The sequence below is a fragment of the Lissotriton vulgaris genome, chromosome 1_1 (genome assembly GCF_964263255.1).
Source record: "Lissotriton vulgaris chromosome 1_1, aLisVul1.2, whole genome shotgun sequence".
In the NCBI taxonomy this organism is placed as follows: Eukaryota; Metazoa; Chordata; class Amphibia; order Caudata; family Salamandridae; genus Lissotriton; species Lissotriton vulgaris.
In genome coordinates this window covers 761,308,751-761,333,357 of record NC_141685.1, presented here as the reverse complement: position 1 = coordinate 761,333,357, position 24,607 = coordinate 761,308,751, and the positions used below count along the sequence as shown (strand labels likewise).

Here is a 24,607-nt window from a genome sequence, read left to right as displayed (position 1 = left end):
TACTCGGTTTACCTAGCCCAGGGGCTGCGGCTGCATAGGGTTCAAGTGTCGTCGGGAATCCTCTTTGACGAACCAGGAGCCTGAAGTGGAAGTTGCTGGCAGGCGACCAGTGAAGATGTTCCGGGCTGATCCAAGGACTGGATCAGCTGAAGAAGAGTACCTGTAAGTAGAGGGGACCAAGTTCTGAATCACTAGCCAGTGATTAGGTGGGCACCAGGATGGCACCGGACGAGGTCACTCAGCCAGGCGAAGAGGTGACACAGGATTCTGCTGCTGCACGGACCAGGGGCGCTGATGTCGACCAGGCTGGAGGTCTGGAAGCTGTCCCACGTCGGATGTCTGCTGCTGGCGATGCTGGATCCGGTGGAGGAGGCAACAAGCCTTGGCTACGGCAAGCCCACGTGGCGACACAAAATGGCGTCTTGGGTGGACCAGGAGGGTCCGAGGAAGGTCCCCTTCAGGAGGAGACTAGGGCCAGTCTAGAGGAGCTAGACCAGCGGTGAAACAAACGTAGGACGTCGTCTGGAGGGTCACTAGCCAACGGGCAAGTGACCGGACAACGTGGCAAGCGACACAGAAGCAAAAGGGCCCCACGTAGATCTGGTGGATGATGGGGGGCTGGTCTTCGGTGCTCGTGCTGCTTGGGGTTGGGGCTTCTCTTACCCCAATGCACCCACTCGAGGGTCCCTCGGCGGTCGTGCTGGGTAGGTGTCGTGCTGGTTCTGATGGTCGCCGGGTCCTCTGGTCTCTTCGCACCCACGGTTCTCAGCTGTGCTGTAGAGGCAGGTAGAGGTCAGAGAGGGCAGGGAGTCCAGGTCTCGTCGTGCTGGTCGGTCTGGTTCCGGAGGAAGGACGTCTTAACAAACCGCAAGATACTTAGTTGGTGCCTGCTGCTGCAGGGTGACTACTCCTTAGTCACTTGGGAGAAATCATGAGAAGAAGTCTTGAGTTCCTTTCGTAGAAAGTAGTTTCAGGATTCAAAGATGATCTAATTTGGAAGGGCCCCCGCTCCTACCTTTATTCTAAAGAAAGGGGCTGGTACGGGACTAGGTCCTGCCCATGGGTGGGACCAGGAAGGGGGGTGGTTACACCCCTCTCCCATGTCCGGACTTTCCCCAGCTCAGGGGCTGGTGTGCCCCTGGAACTGGTTCAAGCCGGCAGATGCATAGTGAGCACCGGGGTGCTACTTGCAGTCACCTTCCTATTCAGCCCTGCCTACCTAGGATACACAAAACCCTGTCTGGGATGGTGCTAGCACCGCCCCTGACAGGAAACCCTTTGTTCAAGCTCTCCTCGCTGGAAGGACTCCCAGCAGCAGGAGGTCAGATTTGTGTCTGTGGTGGCAGCATCCATTTTGTGATGCTGAGGCTCGAGTTAACTTTAACCGGGGTTCACAGTTACATACATGTCATGTCCCTCTAGAAGGGTGGAATGCTAACCCCGTCGCCAGAATTGGCGAGGGGTTAGTATTCCAATTCGTATGACACCTTACTCGACATGTTTTGATAAAGCGATACCAGAGTTGGCAAATAACCGCGAGGATTATAATGCACCTAAGAGTATATGGTACGCGTTATCATGGAACAGCTATTAGGACTTGGTTCCGCAAGCTGCAGACGGGCTCAGCTCATGCCAGAGCACCATCTCACATAATTCCAAGCACTCTGCCTTCAGGATTGTTAATGCCTGCCATAGGAGTGACTGATAGGAATACATGTGTCCATTTTAGGGTTAGATATAGGGATACTATATCTAAAGCAAAGGGTGATTACACCACCTTGCCCCAGCTGTCGGGCAGCCAGTTGTGTCAGATTTGGATGGCCAGCCAGGGGTGGCATAATACATGCTGCAGCCCCTGGTAGGCCCTGGGTACACCTATGCCCTGGGTACACTGTACAGGGACTGATAAGGTGACTCAGTATCCAATTAGATATGTACCTAAGGTACATGGAATCCATTTTACAGAGAGAGCAGTAGGCCTGGGGCCCTGAATAGCAGGGTCCCAGGTCAACTAAGTCGAAAAACCAGCAAAACACCAGGGCTGTTGTGTATCCTTTTATTTTCATAACAACTTGTGTGGTGTCCTTTCACTTGGTGTTCAAGGGGTATATGTGATGGTATAACAGCTGGCTTGACACACCCTCTAGAGTTTAGCCTAAAGACTGCTCTTGTCCATGCTACTAGGATAGCTGGTCTATAAGGTTGACTTACAACCAATCATCAATAAGGGTCGTTTGGACTGATACATAGTGATCACTAGAATAGTGAGCACTGCATATCAGGCCAACTTCTCACATTGGTGGCAGCGGTTGGGATTTGAGCTTGCTGTTTTACCACACGTATCCTAAGAATATCATTTGAAAGATCACATAAGTACCAAGGTACATATAACTTAGCTTAGAATACTCTGAGTTCTACTGAACCAGCTGTTGTAGTTCAACAGGGCTTAGCACACCCTGACTACAACTCTTAGCAAGGGATCAGTAGGCAAAAGAATAGTGTAGGTAAGTGCACCACTTACACCTCACTAGAAAAGCATGTCAGACAAAGGAGGGAACTCAGAGGCCCCCCTTGTGTCAGTTGACCCTCCACAGGTCGTCTCAAGATATGCAGCTCTTAGCTTCCAGGAGATGAGACAAGTGTGTACCTCCAGGAAGCTAAAACAGGGTTCTAACCCTACAATCCCATTCCTGATTGGTCTCTTAGAGACTTATGATGCCAGGAGGGCTTCTAGCACAGGCCCTCCTAATCCAGATGGGAGCATGCCCCCCTTAGAGGGAACCCTTGGGGACCCTGACCTCCAACTCAATGGAACAGTTAGTGAAGGAGAGGAGGAGGGGGAGGAACAGGAGTTGTCAGGGGATGAGGCAGACATGGGTCAGGTAGAAGTCAGTAGACTCACCAGGACCAACTTAAGCAGGCATGAGAATGTATTTGGGGACCCCCAGGCCCACTCTCAGGCAGGCTTAACATTGGGAATGGACGAGTTAGGTCTCTATCCAGAGGTTCTAACAGATCCATTCGAACCAATGGCTCTCAGACCTCTTCTCACAGAGGGATGACATCCCCTCAGAGAAGAGAGCATGAAGCTAAGATGAGGGAAGTCAATCTGAGGATTGAAAGGGAAGAACTTGCCCTGGCCAAAGAGAGACTTGCCTTTGCTAGAGAGCAGAAATTGAGTGGGGCAGACCCCACTGGTGGCAGCATTTTACCTAGAGAAAAGGACAGGAGTTTAGACACTAGACACCCGAGTAAGATAGTGCCCCCCTTTAAACAAGGGGATGATATCCACAAATTGATAACTGCTTTGGAGAGGGCCTGCACTGTCCAGTGCGTCCCCCAGAGTCAGTGGGCAGCTGTCTTGTGGCTCTCCTTTGAAGGCAAAGGTAGAGATAAGCTCGTCACTACTAGAGCTGAGGATGCTAACAATTACCAAGTCCTGAAAAATACACTGATAGATGGGTTTGGCCTAACCACTGAGCAGTACAGGTTGCTGTTCAGGGATACCCAGAAAACTCAGTCTCAGGATTGGTCTGATTTTGTGGATTGTGCCACTAAGGCTTTGGAGGGCTGGTTGCTGGGCAGTAAGGTTACTGATTACACAGGATGACGAATGAGGAGGGTAATATCGTCTGCATACATGGAGACCAAAAGGGAGCGGGACGAGAAAACTAGGCCCCTTAGGGTGTGGTGTTGTCGGAGGCGGCCGGCTAGTGGCTCCATAGCGATGGCAAAAAGCATGGGCGACAAAGGGCAGCCCTGTCGCGTGCCACGCAAAACGGGGACAGGGTCCGTGATTTGCCCATTAATGCGTATCCGAGCGAGTGGGTCAGTGTAAAGCAGTTTAATATTTCCCAGACAATGAGCGCTAAATCCCATACGCGAGAGGACCTCGAAGAGGAAAGGCCACTCCAGCGTGTCAAACGCTTTGGTGGCATCTAGCAGCGCGGCTACGGCCGGAAGGTCGGGATTAATTTGATGTAGGACCGAAAAAATTGTACGCAGATTATGGGAAGTTGCCCTGTCTGGGATAAAGCCAGATTGGTCGGGGCGCATTAAAAGAAGTAGACGGGAGGCGATAAGTTTATCAAAGTTTTTATTGTCAATGTTAATCAGGGAAAGGGGGTGATATGAATCACACCGGTCTGCAGGTTTATCTGGTTTAAGGAGCAATGTTATCGAGGCCTCGCGGAGAGACAGTGGGAGAGTGCCAGTATCAAAGGATTCGTTGTACATTGCAGCTAGGTGTAGAATTTGAAGGGGGAGAACTGCTTATATAAGACGGCCATAAGGCCGTCCAGGCCGGGCACTTTGTCACATGGCAGGCTGTTGATCGCCGCCAGTATTTCTTCTTTCGAAAAAGGTTCATCAAGAAATCTAATCTAATCTACGGTGGTAATCCGCCAGCCAGACCAAAGTAATGGACTCGAAGTATTGATCACCCTGGTGTTCTAAGGGTACTAGTTCTATGGTCCCTTTTTGTAGCATGCTGATGACTTCTTGCTGCAATAAGTGTAGGTGTTCGGCGGACATAGGACGGTGTCTTGGAGGTATGTTGGGTGGTGTGGAGGTTAATTCTAGGCAATAGCCATGCTGGATAATTTGCCTCACCCACCTGTCTGTAGTTATGTTTTCCCAGACTGGCAGGAACTGCTGTAATCTTCCCCCGACCGGTGTTACATGGTCTGGGGGTAGTGACAAGAAGTCACTGTTTGGTATTTGTAGCGGATCTGGTGGTGATATTCCCTCGTCCTCTACCCTTGTTGTTATTGCCACGGTATCCACCTCTACTGTTCTTGTTGTAGGTGTTTTGCTTGTTCCCTTTGTTGTATGAGGTTTGCTGTGTTGAATACGTGCCAAACAAATAAAGAAAAAACTGGAGATAGATGACGTATAAGAAAGGGAATGTAGACAGGGGATCGCAGTATAATTAGCAAGGCAGAATCTGAGATGACTGCTTATTAAGACATAGTTTTATTTATAGATTGCAGCTACCAAGGAAGAAAGGAACCAAACTAGTTTGAAAAAGGCATCATTTACAAAATAAAGGACTGAGAAGTACATCCTCCCGTTTTAAAAATCAGGTCAGTTTATTTATGTAACTTCATGCAAAATATAGGTATACAATGGATATATAGAGCAATATGACTCAGTCTGCATTTACCCTGTTTAGGACGTCTCTCCAAAAAAGCCAAACAACGTAGTGCTTGCCTCACCTCTACAACTCAAGATAAGAAACTTTCCCTGAGTGAGGTACTCATGATATAACTCGGGGGTAAGAATGCTTTCTATGTTATTATCTGCGCCCATTAGTTAAAGTAAGTTGTGAACAGAGGCCCCAACCCTTGCAATCTCTTTCTCCCTTTTAGATCTCCTTACTGAATTGACTGTGAAAATAAGCTTATTTACAAGAGAACCCAGATAGTTCAGGCTACTATCTTAACTGAAGGTGAGATTCTCTCTGCAAATAACATCTGTAGTAGGTGTTATGCCTTTATTTACCCCAGCAGCATTTATGCCATGCCCCAAGGTGATTGTTATACCTATCTGCAAACACCCAAGTCTTTGTACTTGACTCATCACCTTTCAAATTCATCAGGAGTCATACAAACCCGGATAATATAATATATTTCTGCACACTCAGCCACCCCAGATGCAATGTGGCGTTTCACAGCCTATGTAAAAATGTAATGATTGTATTAAGTGTTGGTGATTAAATCATATGTCCTTCTTGTCTAGTTTAAGGCATGGGTATATTATATTTTGTTTGTAATTTCAGGTACCCTGCACACACGTAAGGAAGAGAGAGTAAATACTCTTTCTTGTCTGGTCCTGAGGAAGGTGGTCTCAACCCACCGAAACGCGCGTAGACCTGGCGTGGACAAGACACGAATAACATCTGTGTCACTCAAAACCTTAGAATCAGCCTTTTTGTTGGGATTGGAATAAATGTGGAAAATGTATGAATGTGTTAGTGTGATTGTTGGTTGATGTGTGGATGGCAGGGTTGTATTGTTTTTGTTTTATATTAAGGATTGAATTCTAACAACACTGTGAAGATTATAATTGTAACTGAATTGAATTTAAAATGATATTTATGGACTTGAAGTATATACAAAAAAATGATTCAAAAAAGTAAAAAAATATATTTATCTTTTGATACTCTTTTTAAAAAAAGAAAATAAACAAAATATATAAAATGAAACTCTTGTTGTTGCTTCACCTATGCTTTACAGAAGGTAAATAAATTGACTTGATGCAATTAGCTATAGAAGTAGGAACTGGCCGAGGGGGGATTTTTTTGTATACCTATATTGCTGTTTCTCTCTCTTTCCCCTGGTCATCAATCTAAACACAGAGAGGGTCCCATTTTTCATGTTATTGCTGTGTTGAGCCTCCTCTTGCAGCTCCTCTGTTGCCGGAGCGACGAAAGGAGCCGCCTCTGTATTGTTGTGACTGCAAGGCTCCCATAGACTTGGCTGTCTTGGTATCTTTCTTCATCTTGTCTAATATTGTGTCCACATCAGGACCAAATAAATAATCAGGGTTTACAGGTTGATTGAGCAAAGTGCTTTGAACCTCATTCTTAAACCCAGAGATGCGGAGCCACGCATGTCTTCTGAGCATGACAATGGTATTGATAGCCCTGGCTGCTGTGTCTGCCGCGACTAGCGCACATTTGATGGAGGCGTTAGATATTAGCTTTCCCTCTTGTATTAGGAACTCTGCCTGTTCCTTATAAAGGTCAGGTAGATGCTGGAGAATTTGCTCTAGTGTGTCATAGTGTGCCCTGTCATACCTGGCTAACAGGGCTTGTGTGTTTGAAATATGTTAGCTGCTTGAGCAGCTACCCTTTTGCCTGAAGCCTCCAGAATTTTAGACTCCTTGTCTGGAGGTGGAGCCTCGCCAGTAGTCTGAGAATTAACACGTTTACGTGCATTGGATACTACCAAAGAGTCTTACGGCAGCTGTCCCTTAATGTATGTAGGGTCCACTGGTGCTGGCCTATATTTCCTCTCTATTCTGGGGTTAATGACTCGTGCCCTGGTTGTTTCCTTAAATATGTCCCCTGCGTGTTTAAGCACCCCTTTAAACATTGGCAATGTTTTGACTGATTTTTCAGAAGTGTTGAAAGTGTCAAAGAGGAAGTCTTCCTCAATGGGGTCTGCATGCATCTCCACGTGGTGATTGTATGCTGCTCTTTCTATCAATGCATTGAAAGCAGCTGTGTTCTCTGTAGGCGAAGTCTTAACAGGGTATGCAGTATTGTCTGGTATGGGCTGAGAGTCTCCAGGATCTACAGGGTCAGACCATGGTTGATTCTGGTTGTCCTCGTCATTGTCCACCGAATAATTGTACTGTTCATTATCCTCATAGTCCACATCATCTGTGCGTGTGGGAGAATATGTATAAGTTTCTTGCACATGTGGTCTGATAGGCTCAAAGAGAATTGGAGATGTAGAAGTGTCACTTTTCTTTTTGAGTGGTATCTTGTAGGTCTCAGCATAAGTGTCTGGTCTGATTTTCCTCTTATATAGGGTAACTCTGCCAGTATCGGGGTCAACATACAGTTTTGACTGTTCATCTGTTGAGGGCTCTTGCTCTTCAGGTGCTTTAGCTCTTTTCCCCGTTATCGCCTTTTTTGTCTGTGTCGGATCGAGTCCGGTTGTTGGTTCGACCGCTCTTGGCTTCACGTGTGTTGGAAGTCCGAATGTTATCGGTCCGAGGGACTTCTGTGTTTCAACAGTCTTTTTAGTCTGTATGAACTTCTTAGGAGCCGTAATTGTTATCGATCCGACTGTTCTCGTCTGTTCGATAACCACTTTTTGGCTTGTGTCTTCTTCGGAGCTTGCTGCTTCGGAGCGATGTTTTGCTGCCTCGGCTCGACGGACCCCTTCGGTTCGATCTTTGCCTTCGGCTCGAGTGTCTTTGTGTGCACCGGCCTTGATTTGTCAACTATGTTTCGGTTCGACAACTGTCTTCTGTGCGAGTCCCTTGTTTGTGTTGCTTGGTGTAGACATCGATCTCGTCGGTTCGACGGCCTTTAGCTTAGGCGTGGACATGGGTGTACTGGCTCTCGGCTCGACAACCCTTATATGCGACCCAGCCGGGTCAACGACCATTTTCTTTTTGGTCGGCTCCGATGGATCCACACTTCTCGGTCCGAAGACTGTAAAGTCTATCAGTTTCGGTTTCTGTTTTGGTTCCATCACTTTCGGTTTTGATTTTACCAAGCTATGGTAATGTTGCACCGATGGCTCTTGTGTTATATTCTTAGCCAGGCTGAATTGCGGGGCTATAGAACCGATGTCATGATCTTGGCTAAGGCCTTCCGGCGATGCCTCGACCTGAGCCTCTGGAAGCGTATCAGTAAATGTACAGGGCTCCGTACTCACGGTTGGCCCAGTGTCCTCGCCGGAGTCGTCCTCGACGGCTCCGATGCCTGGATCGTCATCCCCTACCTCGACGATGTCTTCTTCTTCGTCGATGTAGTAGTTGTAGTCATGTTCTGACCCCTGCTCCGACTGCTGATCTAAATCTTCAGATTCGACGACCTCTTCGTCGTCTTCAAATATATTTTCCAGCTCAGGCGCTTGCTTCTGCATCGTCTGCCTCGCTGCTCGTCGAATCCGAAGTGTCTTCTTTGATCGAAATTGTGCACAAGCTAAGCAGTCGGCTTCATTGTGTCCTGGAGTTAAATACTTGTTACACACAGGGTGTTTATGTGTGGATATTTTGAGTTACAGTTGGGGCATCTTTTGAATGGACTTCGTTCCATCTACGATTGGTCAATTGGTGTCGAAAAGGCCACGCGGCCCGATTCGACGTCCTGAGTAGAAAACAACAGGAATAAAGTTGTCGGCACCAATCGAATAACAATACCGACGACCCCGAAGGCCTTTTAGAAAGTTTTTAATCGATACCGAACTCCGAGTTACGAAAGTACATCCGAACCCAATGGCGGAAAAAAACAATCTGAGGATGGAGAGGATGCTAATGCGCACTGTAGTCCAGGGGAGGAGCCACCTATCTCGTGATACTTCGAAGACTCTTCCAGGACAACAATGTGCAATCATCCGGACCCAACACTAGGCGGCGATCTATGCACAGATATGAATTCAGCAGCCCACATGCCTCGAACACTGTGCCAGGCGTCCTGGTGTAAGCAGACAAAATGGGACCCACTCTGGTGGGCTCTGAAAATAAAACCCTTACTGCCGTTCAGATGCTGCCCAAGACTCTTGGTACCTGGTACCACTGCACCAGATGCACACCAACTATAGCTCCGCCCCGGCACGTAGGCATATTTGTTCATTACTTTATGATTTGTAACTGACTGAATGTTTCTAAATGCGTGTATTATATTTTTTTAAATAGCAAGTGCATTGAGCAAGATAGTGAGCAAATTTCTTTAACGCCCGTCCGAAACAAATTACCTTTAGGTGCTGGTCATCTGAGTAAAGATGCTGCCCAGTGTGTGTCCCAATGCTGTACGGTACTGCCAAAAGCAATCGCCAAAGACAATAAGTCCCAAAAGCGAGATCTATTGGCTATGCCAATGCTTGCTCTAAAGTGGAGGGATCAACATTCTCACAATTGGAGACAGGTATGGTATATCAGTAAATCCACAATTCAAAAGTAACACAATCTTTGTGTTTGGTTCGACAGTTATCTTTTTGAAACATTACTCATCCAAAATATCAACTTGTCACTTATGTGGAACAAAATTCATCTACAACATATTGAGCTTGTTCAAGCACTTATGCTGTCCCGGCTATAATACTGCAACATTAATCTGCTTTGAAACAATGGAAAAAGAACTCAAGAAGCTCCAAAGAATGCACAAACATGGACCCAGAATGTGCTCTACTCTGGAGTCTGCCCACCGTACCTTTGTTTTCAAAGGTATATTTACTACATGACCATACCCTTTTTCTTAGAAGGACCAAGCATCCGTAGATAACACTTTCATGTTGTCATTTCCCTCTCTTGATTTACAAGTTCGCTTTCCTCCTCTCTCTCAAAAGCCATTACTGATTCTTCTGTATAGCTGTGATGCGACAGTATAATGAACGTACCTTTGGGGATATGCACTCCAAACAGGCTTCTAAAAATGCGGCCATACTTTAGGTTACCAGTTACTGGAAGATAGTAAGAGCAAAGGAGCTACAGAGACTGACAATATGAGCTACTTGAAGCATCTCAGGAGATACAAACCATACAGTGTTCACAGGAGACAGTCTATTCTTTAGCAGGCAGGGCAGGTCTCTGGGTTCTTGAGGTTGCTGGCTGCAGGACTCACTGGAGTTTCACTTCAGCAGGTTCGAGGTGGGGACAGGCCGGTAGGGCTGGGGCCAAGTCAGTGGGCATCTTCCTCTTCTTGGCTTCAGCCAGGCTGTTCAGTCCTTTTCTTCTTGGTCATTGCTGGTCTGAGGAGGCAAGGTTCTGGGGTGCCCCTAAATACTAGATTTCGGGGTGTTAAACATAAGTAAAAGTTGGGACCGATGGGTCCCTCCATGGGGTGGGTACACCCCCTATTATGCCACCCTCCGTTGGGAGTGGGGCATATGCTTCAGTCTGGTTGGCTGGGTCCCCCACATCTGCAAGATGGTGGGGACCCTCGCCTCCCCCAGCTGAGAGGTTGGGTTGGCAAAGATGGTACCTCCCTTCGTTTTCCCGCTGGTTCTCCCACCCAAAGTGGTGGTCAGAACTAGTGGGGACTGGTTGTTGTGGAAGCAGCAAAAGGCCTGGGGAAGGTAAGAAAGGCGGCAAGCCTTTGAAGTAGGGTGGCGATGGCGGTAGGGGGTGGCGGTGGGGGTTCTGGGGGGTTGTGGGTGGGGGGGTGTAAGGGTTCTGGGGTGGGGGGGTGTAAAGGTAGAGGACCTCTAAAGCTGGCACAATAAGTGCTGCAGCCCTTAGAGTCTTAGAGACCTTCCCTGGTCACAGTGCCATGGGTACCTGTGGTACCATTTACCAGGGGCTGACCTGTGGCCAGAGAGTGCCAAGTGGCGTTTTGTCTTCTATGCAGTTTTAGGGAAAGGCTCTGGGTATCTGACTGGCAGGAGCCCAGGGAACACTCAGTCAAAGTACATCAGCAGTTCAGCAAAAAGTGGGGGCAACCATGCAAATAGAGGGCACTTTCCTACAGAGACAACATTAAGTGATATTGTTAAACTAACCATCATGGAGAAGTTTTCCCTTACATGCTCTACGGATGAAGATGGATAGAAAAATATAAATATATATTATATTTACTGGGAAAAGGTATGATCCAACAATGGAGTTATGGCTATAAAGGCTGAGGTTAACTTGAGTGATTGAAAACTGGCATATGGTGCCCTGAATCCAAAAGACAAATTACAGAAAATCTGGGGTCCTGTACTTACCTACCTTAGCAGGGTCTGGTGGCTCAGTGGACTAATGCATCCACTGCAGGGGCCTGTGTTCAACCTCATGGTCACAGGTTCAAATCCCGGCGGGTACATTTGAGGTCGATAAAATGAGTACCATTGGGTTGGGTAACAATATACATCTGTTATTTCAGCGCCAAGATGCCCCGTTGCTGGGGTGAACGTGCGCTTTATAAATACACATGTTATGGTAATAGAGAATTAAGAAGACTAACTTGCCCCAAATGGACAGAGGTGTGCAGGGTCTCTAAAATGAGGAAATTTACAGAATGTAATTGCTGGCATAGGAGTTCAGATGAACCTTTGACGAAGGTATGCCCACCCAAAATGTTTTACATTTTTAAAAATGTAATAAACATAATTGAAACAAAGCATTCCATGGCACACAGGGTGTTTGTTATGATAGAGCACGAGGAGATGATCAAAAAAGTATCACAGCACTTCGCTCCAATGAAAAAATGGAGCACTTTATTTAGGACTAAGTCAGGGCACTCATTGCTTAGCTTGAAATAATCAAACTAGTCCCTGGTATATTGGGGGCAAAAGATAGGTAAACCTCTGCAAAGATCATGATTGGAACACAGATCAGCGACTACTTGTTCTATTAGCAAGCAGCTTTGCTTAACTCACTCCTTGGACCTTAAAACAGTATGGGGTTTATTTAGCAATGGTCCATTCTGCCACAGTGGACAGTTTTAACTAACACTACAGTACACTTGTCATTGCTTCACAGTGCTCACATTAACTTAAGCTAAACTGTCAACCTGCCATTCTAACTTGATTTAGGGTTTACACCCACTTCATCCCCAAGATACAGGCATTTGCATGCTGACCTATCTACAGAGAGGTTAACAAACACAGGACTGCAAAAAAACATAGAAGCAATAATAGTTTTCAACCACTGAGTGGAGTAGGCTAACGGACTTATGCACAATTAAAAAACAACTGGATGTTTAACTGTTGAAAGAAAGAAAAATAAACAATGTTTTCAGTATAAAAAGAAAATTACATCAATTCTAAAACTCACTGAAAAGTGCTAGAAGATGCGTCCAGCAGAGCTGCTCATCCTGACTGAAACTGTTCTGTTCAGCTTCACTGCTGAAGTCCCGCAGATTATGCATCTGGAACAGGTTGATGACTGTGATATGTACCAGCTGCTGAGAGTTAAATGCCTTCTGGAACAGCATCCTCTGCAAAATAGAATTTAAAGTGTCACCCATTGAATTGACATGTTTAAAATAGTTGTACATTTTTCCGAATGGAACTATGTATGCCAGAGGCTTGCTTATGAGTTCTACTTGGGGCACTTGAGAAAGGTAAGCAAAGTGGGCGTTAATTTCCAGAATGACTAAAACAGAAGACATTTCTATTTCTTGCATGATCAATATATGAACAGGCAACTACTATTCAATCCCAACTTTCCACAGTCTACCCAATTTCCAACCTCAGTACGCCGTGAAATGTTCCATTAATCTTCTTAGATGTTCACTGTAAGCCATGAAACAAGCATGTAACCTCAAAAGAATGCAGAAAAAGCAAGGACAGAGTTGTAGTTTGAGTGCACCAAGAATGCAACTAGATTCAACTGTAGGAAAAACACTCCAAACAAATCTTAAATGAAAAAATTGTATCCCTGATGTAGTCTTCTTACAAACACTACATGATCTTGTAACTGTTACACTCTGCACTATCACTTCCATTGTCCACTACATCAGTGCTCTCTAGTTTACCTATAATACCCAAGTCTACATTTGCACTTTACGTCTCACTCACTGGTGACCTACTTTATACTGTGTTCGACACCAACTTTGCCAAGTTCCAGATATTTCAATCACTTAAACTAGTACTTGGGCAACTTGCACTATTGACAATAAAACAGAAAACTTGAGAAAGGCCTTATTCTCAAATTCAGAAAAAATAACTTGCGCCCACATTAAATTGATGAGTAGGCTTTTCTTTGCCGAGAACAACCTTTTTCCCACATCTTACTTGCATATTTCAAAATTCTTTACACAAAGCCTAATGCAATCCTTCCATCAAACCCTATTCCCGTTCTCAATATATGCATTACAGCCTTTAATCTGATGTATTTTTAATACAAATACAAAGTAATACAGTAATCTTATTTGATCTAATCTCGCATAGCTGAAAGGACCATAATAAGCATATCCCATACTTAGTCACAAACATTATGAAATCTTGGACTTTTTGAAAGCTGAAATCCTAAAACAACCAATGAAATCAGTGGGTGTAAACTCATGGCCACAGGGGTAAGCATCCATTTTATTTGATTTAACATTAAGGAATGCGTTTAATATACAATTGCAAATATAAATGCAGAGCTTCTGAATCAGCAAAAATGGACAACTCAGCACGTCCTACAATCCACCTGGCAATATGCCATTCATGGGGGTTCCATCGCATACACAGAATCAGTGAGATTTACTAATAGCATGTTTTCCTGGGTACCCTTTATTCACATCCTTCCCACTAAAAACTTTATAAGGCCTACATGTGACCAAACTATCCTTCCTCTTCCACACCATCATATAATGCTCTATTCCATTGCAATTCCTGTACAACTGATCTGTAGCCGGCTAAATGTCATCACATCCCATTTTCACTTTCAAGAAACACCTAAAACAATCAGATCCACCAGTTTAACTTTAACTCCTACCCAGCGAGCATGGCCTATTCTTTACCACTGGGTCAATGGCTGGGAAAGCTGTTTTTGCTTCATTTGTATTCATAAATTACTGTATTCTCAATGCAACATGTAATATCGATTACTGTTCATAAGGAAAGCCTTGGTCAAATGTGACTTTGCCTGATTTTATTACAGCTTTTAGTACCAACTGCTTTCCAACCAACCTCAAATGTAATAATTACAAGTCCACCACTAACACATACTTGTTTCCCCAAGTAATCTTTTCGCATGGCAAATTCAGTCAACACACCTTTGCACTTCCTTTGTGGTTAATTGAAAATGAAGCACGTTTTAGAACCATTGTACTGCCTGCAGCCAGACATTCTTGCCCTAAAAATGTTACCACAAATTACCTCTACCAAGACCTAAAAAAAAAAAAATCATATTTCACTTGTTTGCATTTCCCAGACTATTCACTTCACTATCGAAAAAAATGAAGGTGTGCTATCTTCCAAAACATTACAGAAATATCCCAGCACCTGTCCGTCAATAATGGCACCCTTTGCAGTAGAGCAGAATGCAAGTGTTCTGTGTTGAAGGTGACATGGACAACCAAGTTCCGCAATAAAATGCTCCAAAGTCATGTAATGCAGTCAACTGACAGCTTAGTTGCTCATTCAGCACTGGCCTTCATTAAATCATAACAATCAAATGATTTAAATGGTCAATATTGCTGGGTTCACTAAAAAGTGCACTAATAAGTTGCTTTCTACCACAACAGTGACTCGATCAAATCAATCAAATATTGCTTTATTCAATTGTTAAAAGCAATCATAAAAGCATACATAATTAACAGAATTAATACATTTCAGTTCATTTCAATACATTTACAATATCATTTTACAATATCACGGTGTTATGACAAAAAAGGTAAAAAGAGTATATACACAATAATTCAGTGATGGCAAAATTCCGTTTGAGGAATCCTTTCTCTAATTAAAATACACTATGCAATCATTGTTTTTCTACAATATATCACTCTTTCCAAGAACACTGTAATTATAGCAACAGATCGGTGATTGTACAAATATTGAGTACTTAACATAGCCAAACGACATTGACGCAGGCCCATCTCTCTCAGTAAGGGTAGTAAGATACTACATCTAAGGGATCTATAAAATTTACAGAATAAAAGAACATGCATGGTGCTTTGGAGCGACACATCGTCACAGGGACAGGGCTGTAAATCATGCGACCAGTCATTTACAGTCTGAAAACTAACCAGTCTATGAAAAATTCCAAATCTAAAACGAGATAATAAAAATCTATCATAATTGCCAGGAACATAAACCAGATAGGGTTGAATGTTGTAAGCCGTTAATAACAATTGATGTTGCAGGACAGTAGGTGTTAAGACCTCAGATGTTATTCTTAAGGAATCCAAAAAAGACAAACCCTCCTTCCTCAAGTCTTTTCGTGAAATGGCAGACATAGTGAGGGGATTTAGAAAGTACTCCAGCTTTCCAATATCCGTAAAAAACTTAGTGACTCAATATTATCAACAAGTAGCGCAGCTGCTAGAAAATCTGACAATGTATCTTATTTTGCTCACGTGGAGTATAGTCAGTGCACATGCATACAACACAATCGCTATAATACAGTAAGAGATATCACACACAATCGACCTCCAAAACCATGCATGAATCTGTGTTTGTTGACTTGCTCTATGCAAGAATTGTCCACTTGTGCCTGGTGATGCTCACATGCTTAGTACCTAGCCTCAATAACCCCCACAAATCACTAGGAAAGAATGCTGCATGACCCTCCACTGCTTTCTATTTCTGCCCCAGGGTCCATCCCTGGGATATGCCTGCACTGGCTGCCAACTTCTGTGACTTCCTGGCTGGTGCAACCATGGTTGGGTAAACAATTTTCACCACCATTCTTGATTATACAAGACAGGACTAACATCCTGTTAACTTCCCTCACCTCCTGAACATATGCAGAAACTCTGCTTTTATCACAACGGAAGCAGAGTATATGGACTAAATGCTACTATGTTGAATTCTGGCACAGAGGAGATTCCAGACTGCTTTACAGTATCAGGACAGGTTCTCCTGTATTACAGGAGGACCCTTTTTCCATGTATTACCTTTTAAATAGATACAATGTAAAGAGTTTGGATACCAATGCTAGACAATGGATGTTTAATCCCATTTTGTTTAATTTTCTACGGAGGTTTGGAAGCTTAGGTTTCAATTAATCGAAATATAAAAACAAAACGAATTAAGTCTTTATACATGGAGACTGTATATGTGAGATTCATCTATGTTTAAAAGCCAGATAATTCCATAATCCCAACGTGGGGACGAATATTAAAATGTGTATAAATTTAATGAAGATCGGCATTGAGTGTTGATGGTCGCTTCAATGACAGAAGGTGCAAATTACCCTACAGAATATCTATGGTACTTAGAATACCTCAGTTTGTTTGATCATCTGCATGGGCCTCAAAGTAATATTTAAGCATAGTTGAGTAGGATTGTACATGGATGGTCCACTGCGAGTCCTGTACCTATTTTCATTGCTAGTAATTTGTAGCTGTCACCCACCCATTTCCATCATTTTTAATCACTGTTCATCTCTTCCGTAGCCGACATCTTTGATGTTCCTTGCCGAATTTGAGACTATTCTTACCATGAACCAAGTATCCTATACTGCATGGTAATTACAATATCTCCCTTTCTACCTGTTATATGCAACTTTACAATTAGTTCCTTTTCTGATTTATGACAGCTTGTCCATTACCCTCATTTAGATAACCAGCCCCCACCCCCGTCCTGATGAAGACCCCCTAGCAAGGCATCATCCAGTGCCTGCACCAATCCGTGGGTCGAAACGTCGACAGCTTTTCTACTCTCAGCTTCCTTCCAAATATACATAATTGATCATATTTTCTTTGGGAAGCATGATGTACACAACCATTCTTGAACCGCTGGTCCATGTTTTTGAAAATCATATTACTCCAGTACTAAGGTCTTTTGACCATTTTATGTCACTTTTCTAACTTCCCTACACTCCTCCTTACACTACCACTTCCCCTTACCCTCCTTTCCTGGGGCACACAATACGTTTAATTTGTATGTACCATATTGTGACGAAACGTACGAACACATTGTAATTAAACAACAATGATGTTACAATTTCTTGACTTATGTTTCTAATCACTACATGTATATATTTTCTCTATTCCTTGCGTTCTGGGACCCCTTTTCTCAGTACCATCAGATATGATCAACAACAAAAAGAGCAGCTCTCCAGCAAGACACTCAGAAAGTAAACAGCGCACCAGCGTGGTGTAACAAAAGAATGAAGTAGCGCTCCAGCGCGGGGAAAATCTAGAAAGTCAGCAGCGCTCCTGCGCGGGGAAAGTCTAGAAAGCAAGTAGCGCTCCAGGGCGGGGAAAATCAGGAAGGCCAACAGCGTTTCAGCACGGTGAAAGCCAGGAAATGCAAGCAGCGCTCCAGCGAGGTGAAAGTCAGGCAGGTAATAGCGTTTCAGCGTGGTGAATGTAAGGAAATGCAAGCAGCGCTCCAGCACAGTGAAAATCAGGATATGACCAAGCAAATGGCGGAGTGCTCGGTGCGGCAAGGGATACCTGGACTGTAGTAGCAGGCTGCAGAAGAACACTGAAGCGCCAATCGAGCGGAAACAGCGGTTCAAATGCGGTTTCCTCCGGAAGCGCTGGAGTACTGCTAGACTGCTAACCAAGGAACGGAAGTCGGGTAATCAGATTTCCACATGTGTCGCGGAGTTACAGACCCTCCCACAATCACACCGGAGGACCTACTCTAGCAGGACATGACAGTACCCCCAACCAAAACAGAACCCCCACCCAACACTCAAACAGGGGCGGCAGGGCGTGGGCTAAGGGGATGCCTAACATGAAAAGCCCGAACCAATCGGGGAGCATTGCGCACATGGGAGAAGGGTTCCCAGGACCGCTCCTCCAGACCATAACCTTTCCAGTCTACCAGGTAAAAGAGCCTACCCCGGGTGCGATGGGAATCGAGGATAGCCCCGACCTCGTACTCAATGTGGTCATCCCTCAGAATCGGAGCAGGAGGAGAAGAGACGACACAGTCTGGGTGAACAGTACATTGGAGAGAGACATGGAAAACAGGGTGCACTTTCATGTGCGGGGGCAGAGCGAGTTTCATGGAAACACGGTTAATCACCTTCTCTATAGGAAAGGGGCCCACGAAACAGGGCAGTAGTTTCTTGGGCCGATGCACACTGAGGTTCCGTAATGAGAGCCACACCCCGTCCCCTTGCTTGTAGGCGGGTTCCGGCTTCCGGTGTTTGTCAGCATAGTGCTTATATGTCTCTTTGGCCTTTAACTAGTTCAAAACGGGCATGCTGCCAGAGATTACGGAGCATGGTGTGGTACTCCTGAACTGTGGGAAAAGAACAGGTCAAGCTCTTCTCTCAGGGTACTGTACATGGATGTCTCCCCTGGAGGCAATAGAAAGGAGACATACCTATAGCTGAATGCGTATTGTTGTTATAGGCGTATTTCACCATCCATAGTACTTCCGCCCATTCCTTTTTCGTTACTAGCAGCGCAGGTATTCTTCCATGGTATGGTTCGTTCTCTCCGCCTGACTGCCGGTCTGAGGGTGATAAGCAGACGACAGGCGGACGTACATATCCAGAGCTCTACAGACCTCATTCCAGAACCGGGACACGAACTGTGGGCCCCTATCTGTGATCAAGACGGATGGTATGCCGTGCAGGCGGACCACTTCATGCAGAAAGACCACCGCTAGTTCTGCCGCAGAGGGCAGTTTTCTAAGAGGGACAAAGTGTGCCATCTTGGTAAGGTGATCCACTATGGTCAGAACAGTGGTGTAACCTGATTTGGTAGTCGGTAATTCCACTACAAAATCCATAAAGATGGTGTGCCAAGGATAGGGAGGAACTGGAATGGGATGTAGCAGACCAACAGAGGATCCCGGCATGTTCTTTCCCTGTGCACAGACTGCAGAACGAGCTATGTACGACTGTACGTCCGCCTCCATGGTAGACCACCAGAAGTGCCTTTGCAACAGGTCCATGGTCTTATAGCAGCGTTCTTAAATCTGTGGGGCGCGCCCCCCGGGGAGGGAGAGGGGGGGGGGGGGGGCACGACACCATCCCGGGGGGGCGCGCTCTGCACAGTAAAATCCTACCTTTGTTTATCCTATACTGTGCTACAATCGAAAGTCGTGTCCCATTTCAAATGGGGATTTTTGATAGGAGAACTCCGGAGCAGCAGCAGCAAATCAGCAGATAGGAACGTCACCACTGACTTTCCACCAATGATGGGACAGCAGCAGAGATTGCAGGAAGTGCCGCGAAATTCGCGTGCATAGAGGTCCTGCATTCCACTGCTTGCTGCTTTTTCTTCTTTGTTTCCTGGGTTTTACCATCGCTTGGCTATGAAGGACTTGACTGAATTAAATCTACATCAGATAAGAGGGATTTTTGGAAGAGGGGTGGGGCGGGTTGGAGAGGAATTGGCCGAGGCTTTGGCAGTAACTGAGGGTTGGAGGGACGGGGAGGGAGGGGAAATGGATGGGGCACGACATACTCATTCTTTTATTAATTCCACGAGCGTCCTAGAGTAGTCTAATCATCTTCCAGATCGTATTATTTAGACTAGCAAAGCTTGATTCCGATAAAACTACCAAAGTCACAGAAGGAGAAATAACCTTTCAGAACCAGAACCGAGCCCTTGCTCAACCTGCCCCAACAATCTCTTTTCCAATGAACTTGTTCATTCCTAATGCTTTAGCTGCAGTGGGAGGCAAGGAGTCTCCTTTGCTAAAACCGACTGTCTGTTCCTTTGTGTTTAGTTTCATAGCAGACAAGACTCCTTGCCTCCCACTGCAGCAGAATCATTTCAGCCTTAGGAATTTAACCCCCTCCTCTTCCCAGAAAGGAGACCACATTTCTTTTAAAATGACACAGGCAGGCACACAAGGTCCACAGCAGGCTAAAATGGCTTCAAGTTGCCAAAAGAAAATACCATGTATAGTTTAAAGAGCCTGCAAATTGCTTGTGCTTGTCTTGACACTAAATACAGGTTATAAATAAAGAGGTTTGTATTAATTTGTAAAATGACTTTGCTGTCTTTGTTCCCTTTAATTATCAGTCAAAGATCATTCAGACAGCCCTATAACAAAATGAAAAGTGCTTTCTATTTATATTTGCTGTTCAAAGTACGCAAAGATAAGTACTGAAAATACAGCTTTAGGTGGCTGCTTATTTGTATACCCTACGCCGCTATCAATAACATGCTAAGTTACCTTAAGTGTCTGGGAATGCACCCTGCGTTCAGACAACTCTCCTCATTCTCGCCCTTTACTTTCAAGCTCATCCTGCACTCACATCGGGCACAATGCACTCCCTTTGATCCCCATGCACTCACAGCATTAACCAGCTCAACCTGCACTCACAGCATTCACCAGCTCAACCTGCACTTGCACAGTTCGCCCTGTACCTCACCCTGCAGTCACACGAGCACACTACTCAACCTGCACTCATGTGACACTTCACTCACCTGTCCCCTTCACTGCTCAATCTGCAGTGTCACTCAGGCAAGCCTATAACTAACCATACATTCATTCGTCCCACTCTGCACTTACATCCGCACCTCAATTCATAGGGTCACCTCACTCACCTTGCAGTACTCCTCTCACCTCACTCTCAAACTGATGCATCGCTCACTGTGCACTCACATGCCAACTCCTGCCACCCAATCAGCGCAGAGGGACAATGTGCCTGCTACAAAGAACGTGTACCATGAAGCTCAAAGAACTGAGTCTGAGTAAACTATAGAAGGGCTATTAAAAAATGAAATGTGTGTCAAAAGTGCTATAGAGAATGAGGTGCACTGTTGGTGAGTGGTAGTGATGGAATTCATGGAGAAGGAGGAAATGGGGGAGGGGGTGCCAAAAATACTATTGCACTGTGTGCGACCAGCGCTATGGCCATACCTGGCTGAGAGTGTTAGCCCCCTGCACATTTCAGGGGGCCCCTTGATAGAGACAGCTGTGTTGTTTTTGCCCTGATGGCCTGGAATAATTCCCAAACAGATTCGTGTGAATACCGTTTTTTTCCTATTTCTTTTGAATGTGATTGATGTGGGAGAGTCTTACTATTTACAGAGAAATGTGTTTGTTTCATGCAACAACCATAAAAAAGTTTTACATCAAAACGGGCCCTCACAAATGAGAAATTGGAGGATTTCACATATATTATTCGCTGTACAATTAGTGGATGTGGAGCACAGCTTGAGAATGGCAATAGAAAAAATCCATCCACAGATGGACCGTCTCTGTGGCGAAAAATAGGCACACCTATCACATTAATGTTGGTGATGTTATTATCAATCTAGGTCTTGTGTAAAATAAAGCATCCTCGTAAAAACAATTTGCGCACATTTTATCTTGGAAAATTGTTTTTGAGCTTTGTAAAAAGCCTCGGTCATTTAACCACACCCACTCAAAAACCTACCGTTTACTAGACACTCCTATTGTGTTGAACATTGTCAGATATGGCCCGGGATATGAGTGTGGCGGTCGAATATGTAGTGTGCCAGATTCCAGAAATTTCTGTAAGTTGGGGGGGTGGGGGCGACATCTAAAAAAAATTCAGATGGGGGGGGGGGGGGGGGGGGTCTCAACCTACTAAAGTTTGAAGACCTCTGTCTTATGGTATCCTGCTTGGACAGTGAATGGTAGTGACGCAAGTACAGGGCTTGTTGATTGGTAGCCCACTGTAGGTAGTATCTGTCATCCTTGTACATTAGCCATTATGAAAATGGGGTAACCCAATAAGGTTCAGGGACCTGGGTAAATAACGTTATATTGGAAACAGTGGTCCCAACCAAAAAATTCTTAAACAGAAAAATCTGTACAATAATCCTTGTACATTAGGCAGTTCCTTAGAGTGATTTCACGAGGGTAGCAGGTTCCGCCTGGTTGATGTCATCTCGTAATTGGGTAAGGAAGGCAGAGGACAAGACCACACCTTGGACGCAACTGTCAGGAATGATAGGGTCCGTCTCAGCAGGTGGTACTGTATCTTCGCTTTCTTCCAGGCGGGATAATGCGTCGGCCTTGGCGTTCTCCCTGCCAGGTCGGTACGTAATGACAAAGTTGTAGTCATTGAAGAACAGGGTCCAACGCAGTTGTCTTGATGTAAGGGCATGAGCTGAGCGGAGAAATTGCAGGGTTCTGGGGCCTGTGTAAATGGTCACAGGGTGTTTAGCAGCCTTTAGATAGTTGAAATACTCCTTGAATGCTGTTTTAATGGCCAGTAGTTCCCGGTCCGAAATGGTGTAATTTCGTTCGGCCGGTTGCAATTTTCTGGAGTAAAAGGCCACAGGGTGCAGGAGTCCTGTTTTGGCGTTTCTCTGCGACAGCACACCTCCCAAAGCGTCTTGTGAGGCATCCTCTTCTACTACATATGGCTGTTCGGAGTCCGAATGTATCAGTACGGAGACCATAGTGAACTTCTTTTTAAGGTCCTGAAAAGCGTGTTCTGCCGTGGAATCCCAACAGAAATGAACACCTTTGCGTAGCAGCTTGGTAATGGGACTTACTACCCTGGAAAAACCTGTGATGAAACTACTAATAATTAGAAAATCCCAAGAAACTTTGGACCTGTTTCACTGTAGTCGGGGATGGCCATTGTACAATGGCTTTCACTTTCTTGTTGTCCATCTGAATGCCTGCATGGGTAATGTGTCCCAGGAACTCAACAGCAGTAACATGGAAGACGCTTTTCTACAGCTTGACGTGCAAACCGTGTTGTTTCAACTGTTGTAGGATGGACCGTACGTGGTGAATGTGCTCGGCTGTGGTTTGCGAGTAGATCAGAATACCGTTGATGTATACGATCCAGTAGAAGTCTATGTGATCCCAGAGTACTTAATCGATGAGGTATTGGAACGCCGCCGGAGCGTTGCAGAGTCCGAAAGGCATGACCTGGTATTCGAATAGACCAAACTTGGTTCGAAACGCGGTCTTCCACTAGTCACCCTTCTGGCCTCTGACAAGATGGTAGGCTCCTCGCAAGCCCAGTTTGGTGTATATGGCGGCGATCTTCACCTGGTCCAGCAGGTTGGATATCAAAGGTAGCGGGTACCTGTTTTTAATTGTAATGCCATTCAGAGCCCTAAAGTCTATGCAGGTCCTTAAGTCACCCTCCTTCTTGGCCACGAAGAAAAAAGGAGAATATACCGGTGACCTGGAATGGCGTATGAAACCATTACGCAGGTACTCATCCAGGTAGGAGCGGAAATGTTCATTTTCCTTCTCTGTGAGGGAATAAATATGACTGCACGGAAGCGTGGAGCGAGGAATGAGGTCTATTCGGCAATCAAAAGAGAGGTAAGGAGGAAGGGTATTGACTCCTTTCTTGTGGAACACTGCCGCAAAATCCAGGTATTCATCCGGCATCACTCCATGAGCAACCATTCCTGTTCCGATCAAGGGTAGAGCATGGACCTGCACTGCTCATGAGGTGAGTAACACAAAGATGTGCAGACGGCCGATTCCAAGGACATACTTCCCGAAGCCCAATCGATCCGTGGGTTGTGGTGCACTAACCATGGAAGACCCAAGATCACACAAAATTGGGGCGCATCAATGATATCAAAAGCGATTGTTTCTGAATGATGGTTTTCAAACGTCATTGACACATCCTCAGTTTGGAACCGGATTAGGCCTGAGGCAAGATCCGTACCATCCACGGCCTTAAAGTATTCGTGTTTGGCCTTTTGTACGGCAACCATCCCCAGGTCCTTCATATGCTGGGTATCCATGAAATTGCCGATTGCTCCTGAATAGAGAAGATCGGTAACCAGTCATTCCTGGCCAGTCTGTGCACGTAAGACAACCTCCACACCATAATGCTGATTGCCACGGAAAAAGGCAGGGGTCACGGTCTCGTTGGATGAACAACCCAGCAGTTGGACCCCTTTATCTACTGGGTTTCTCAGTTTCCAAACTTGTCTCCTCTGGATATTGGTAGTAAAAAAGGTCTCCTACCTCTTGCTCAGGCAGGTTTCACTGGGCATTCCCTTACGAAGTGATCATTCTTACCACAGTACAAACATTGGTTCTGTTTTCTTCGTTTCTCTCTCTCTCTTCCATGGTAAGAGGTCCCCGGACTTTGCCTATTTGCATAGGTTCAGGTGCATCGTTGGAGGGCACTGGTTCTTCCTTGTTTTTTTGTTGTATGTGAAGAACCGGTTGTCGCTTCCTTTGGCTTTCTCGCTCTTCCGTAGCTGTAATCTATAATTCACTTTGACTACCAGATCGATGAACGGTCCTATTTCATCTGGTGTTTCGGGCATCTGTGCTATTAAGACCTTTAGTTCGTCACGCAACCCCCTGAAGGACACAGACACCTTCTTGGACTCTGGCCAATGTGCTTCAATGACAAGCCTGCTGAAGGTAGTGATGTAATGAAGCAGGTCGGTGTTGCTTGTTTTAAA

The 24,607-nt window shown here is 45.3% G+C and overlaps 1 protein-coding gene across 4 annotated transcripts in view; it reads right to left on the bottom strand.

The window, feature by feature from the left end:
- The window catches only part of SMG7 (SMG7 nonsense mediated mRNA decay factor), a 582,851-nt gene that overhangs the window by 283,555 nt on the left and 274,689 nt on the right, over positions 1 to 24,607 (bottom strand). For all 4 annotated transcript variants that reach the window (XM_086955704.1, XM_086955713.1, XM_086955721.1 and 1 more), the window contains exon 9: positions 12,439 to 12,601. In XM_086955704.1, the coding sequence (XP_086811830.1) occupies positions 12,439 to 12,601 (163 nt within the window). The remainder of the gene's footprint in view (positions 1 to 12,438; positions 12,602 to 24,607) is intronic.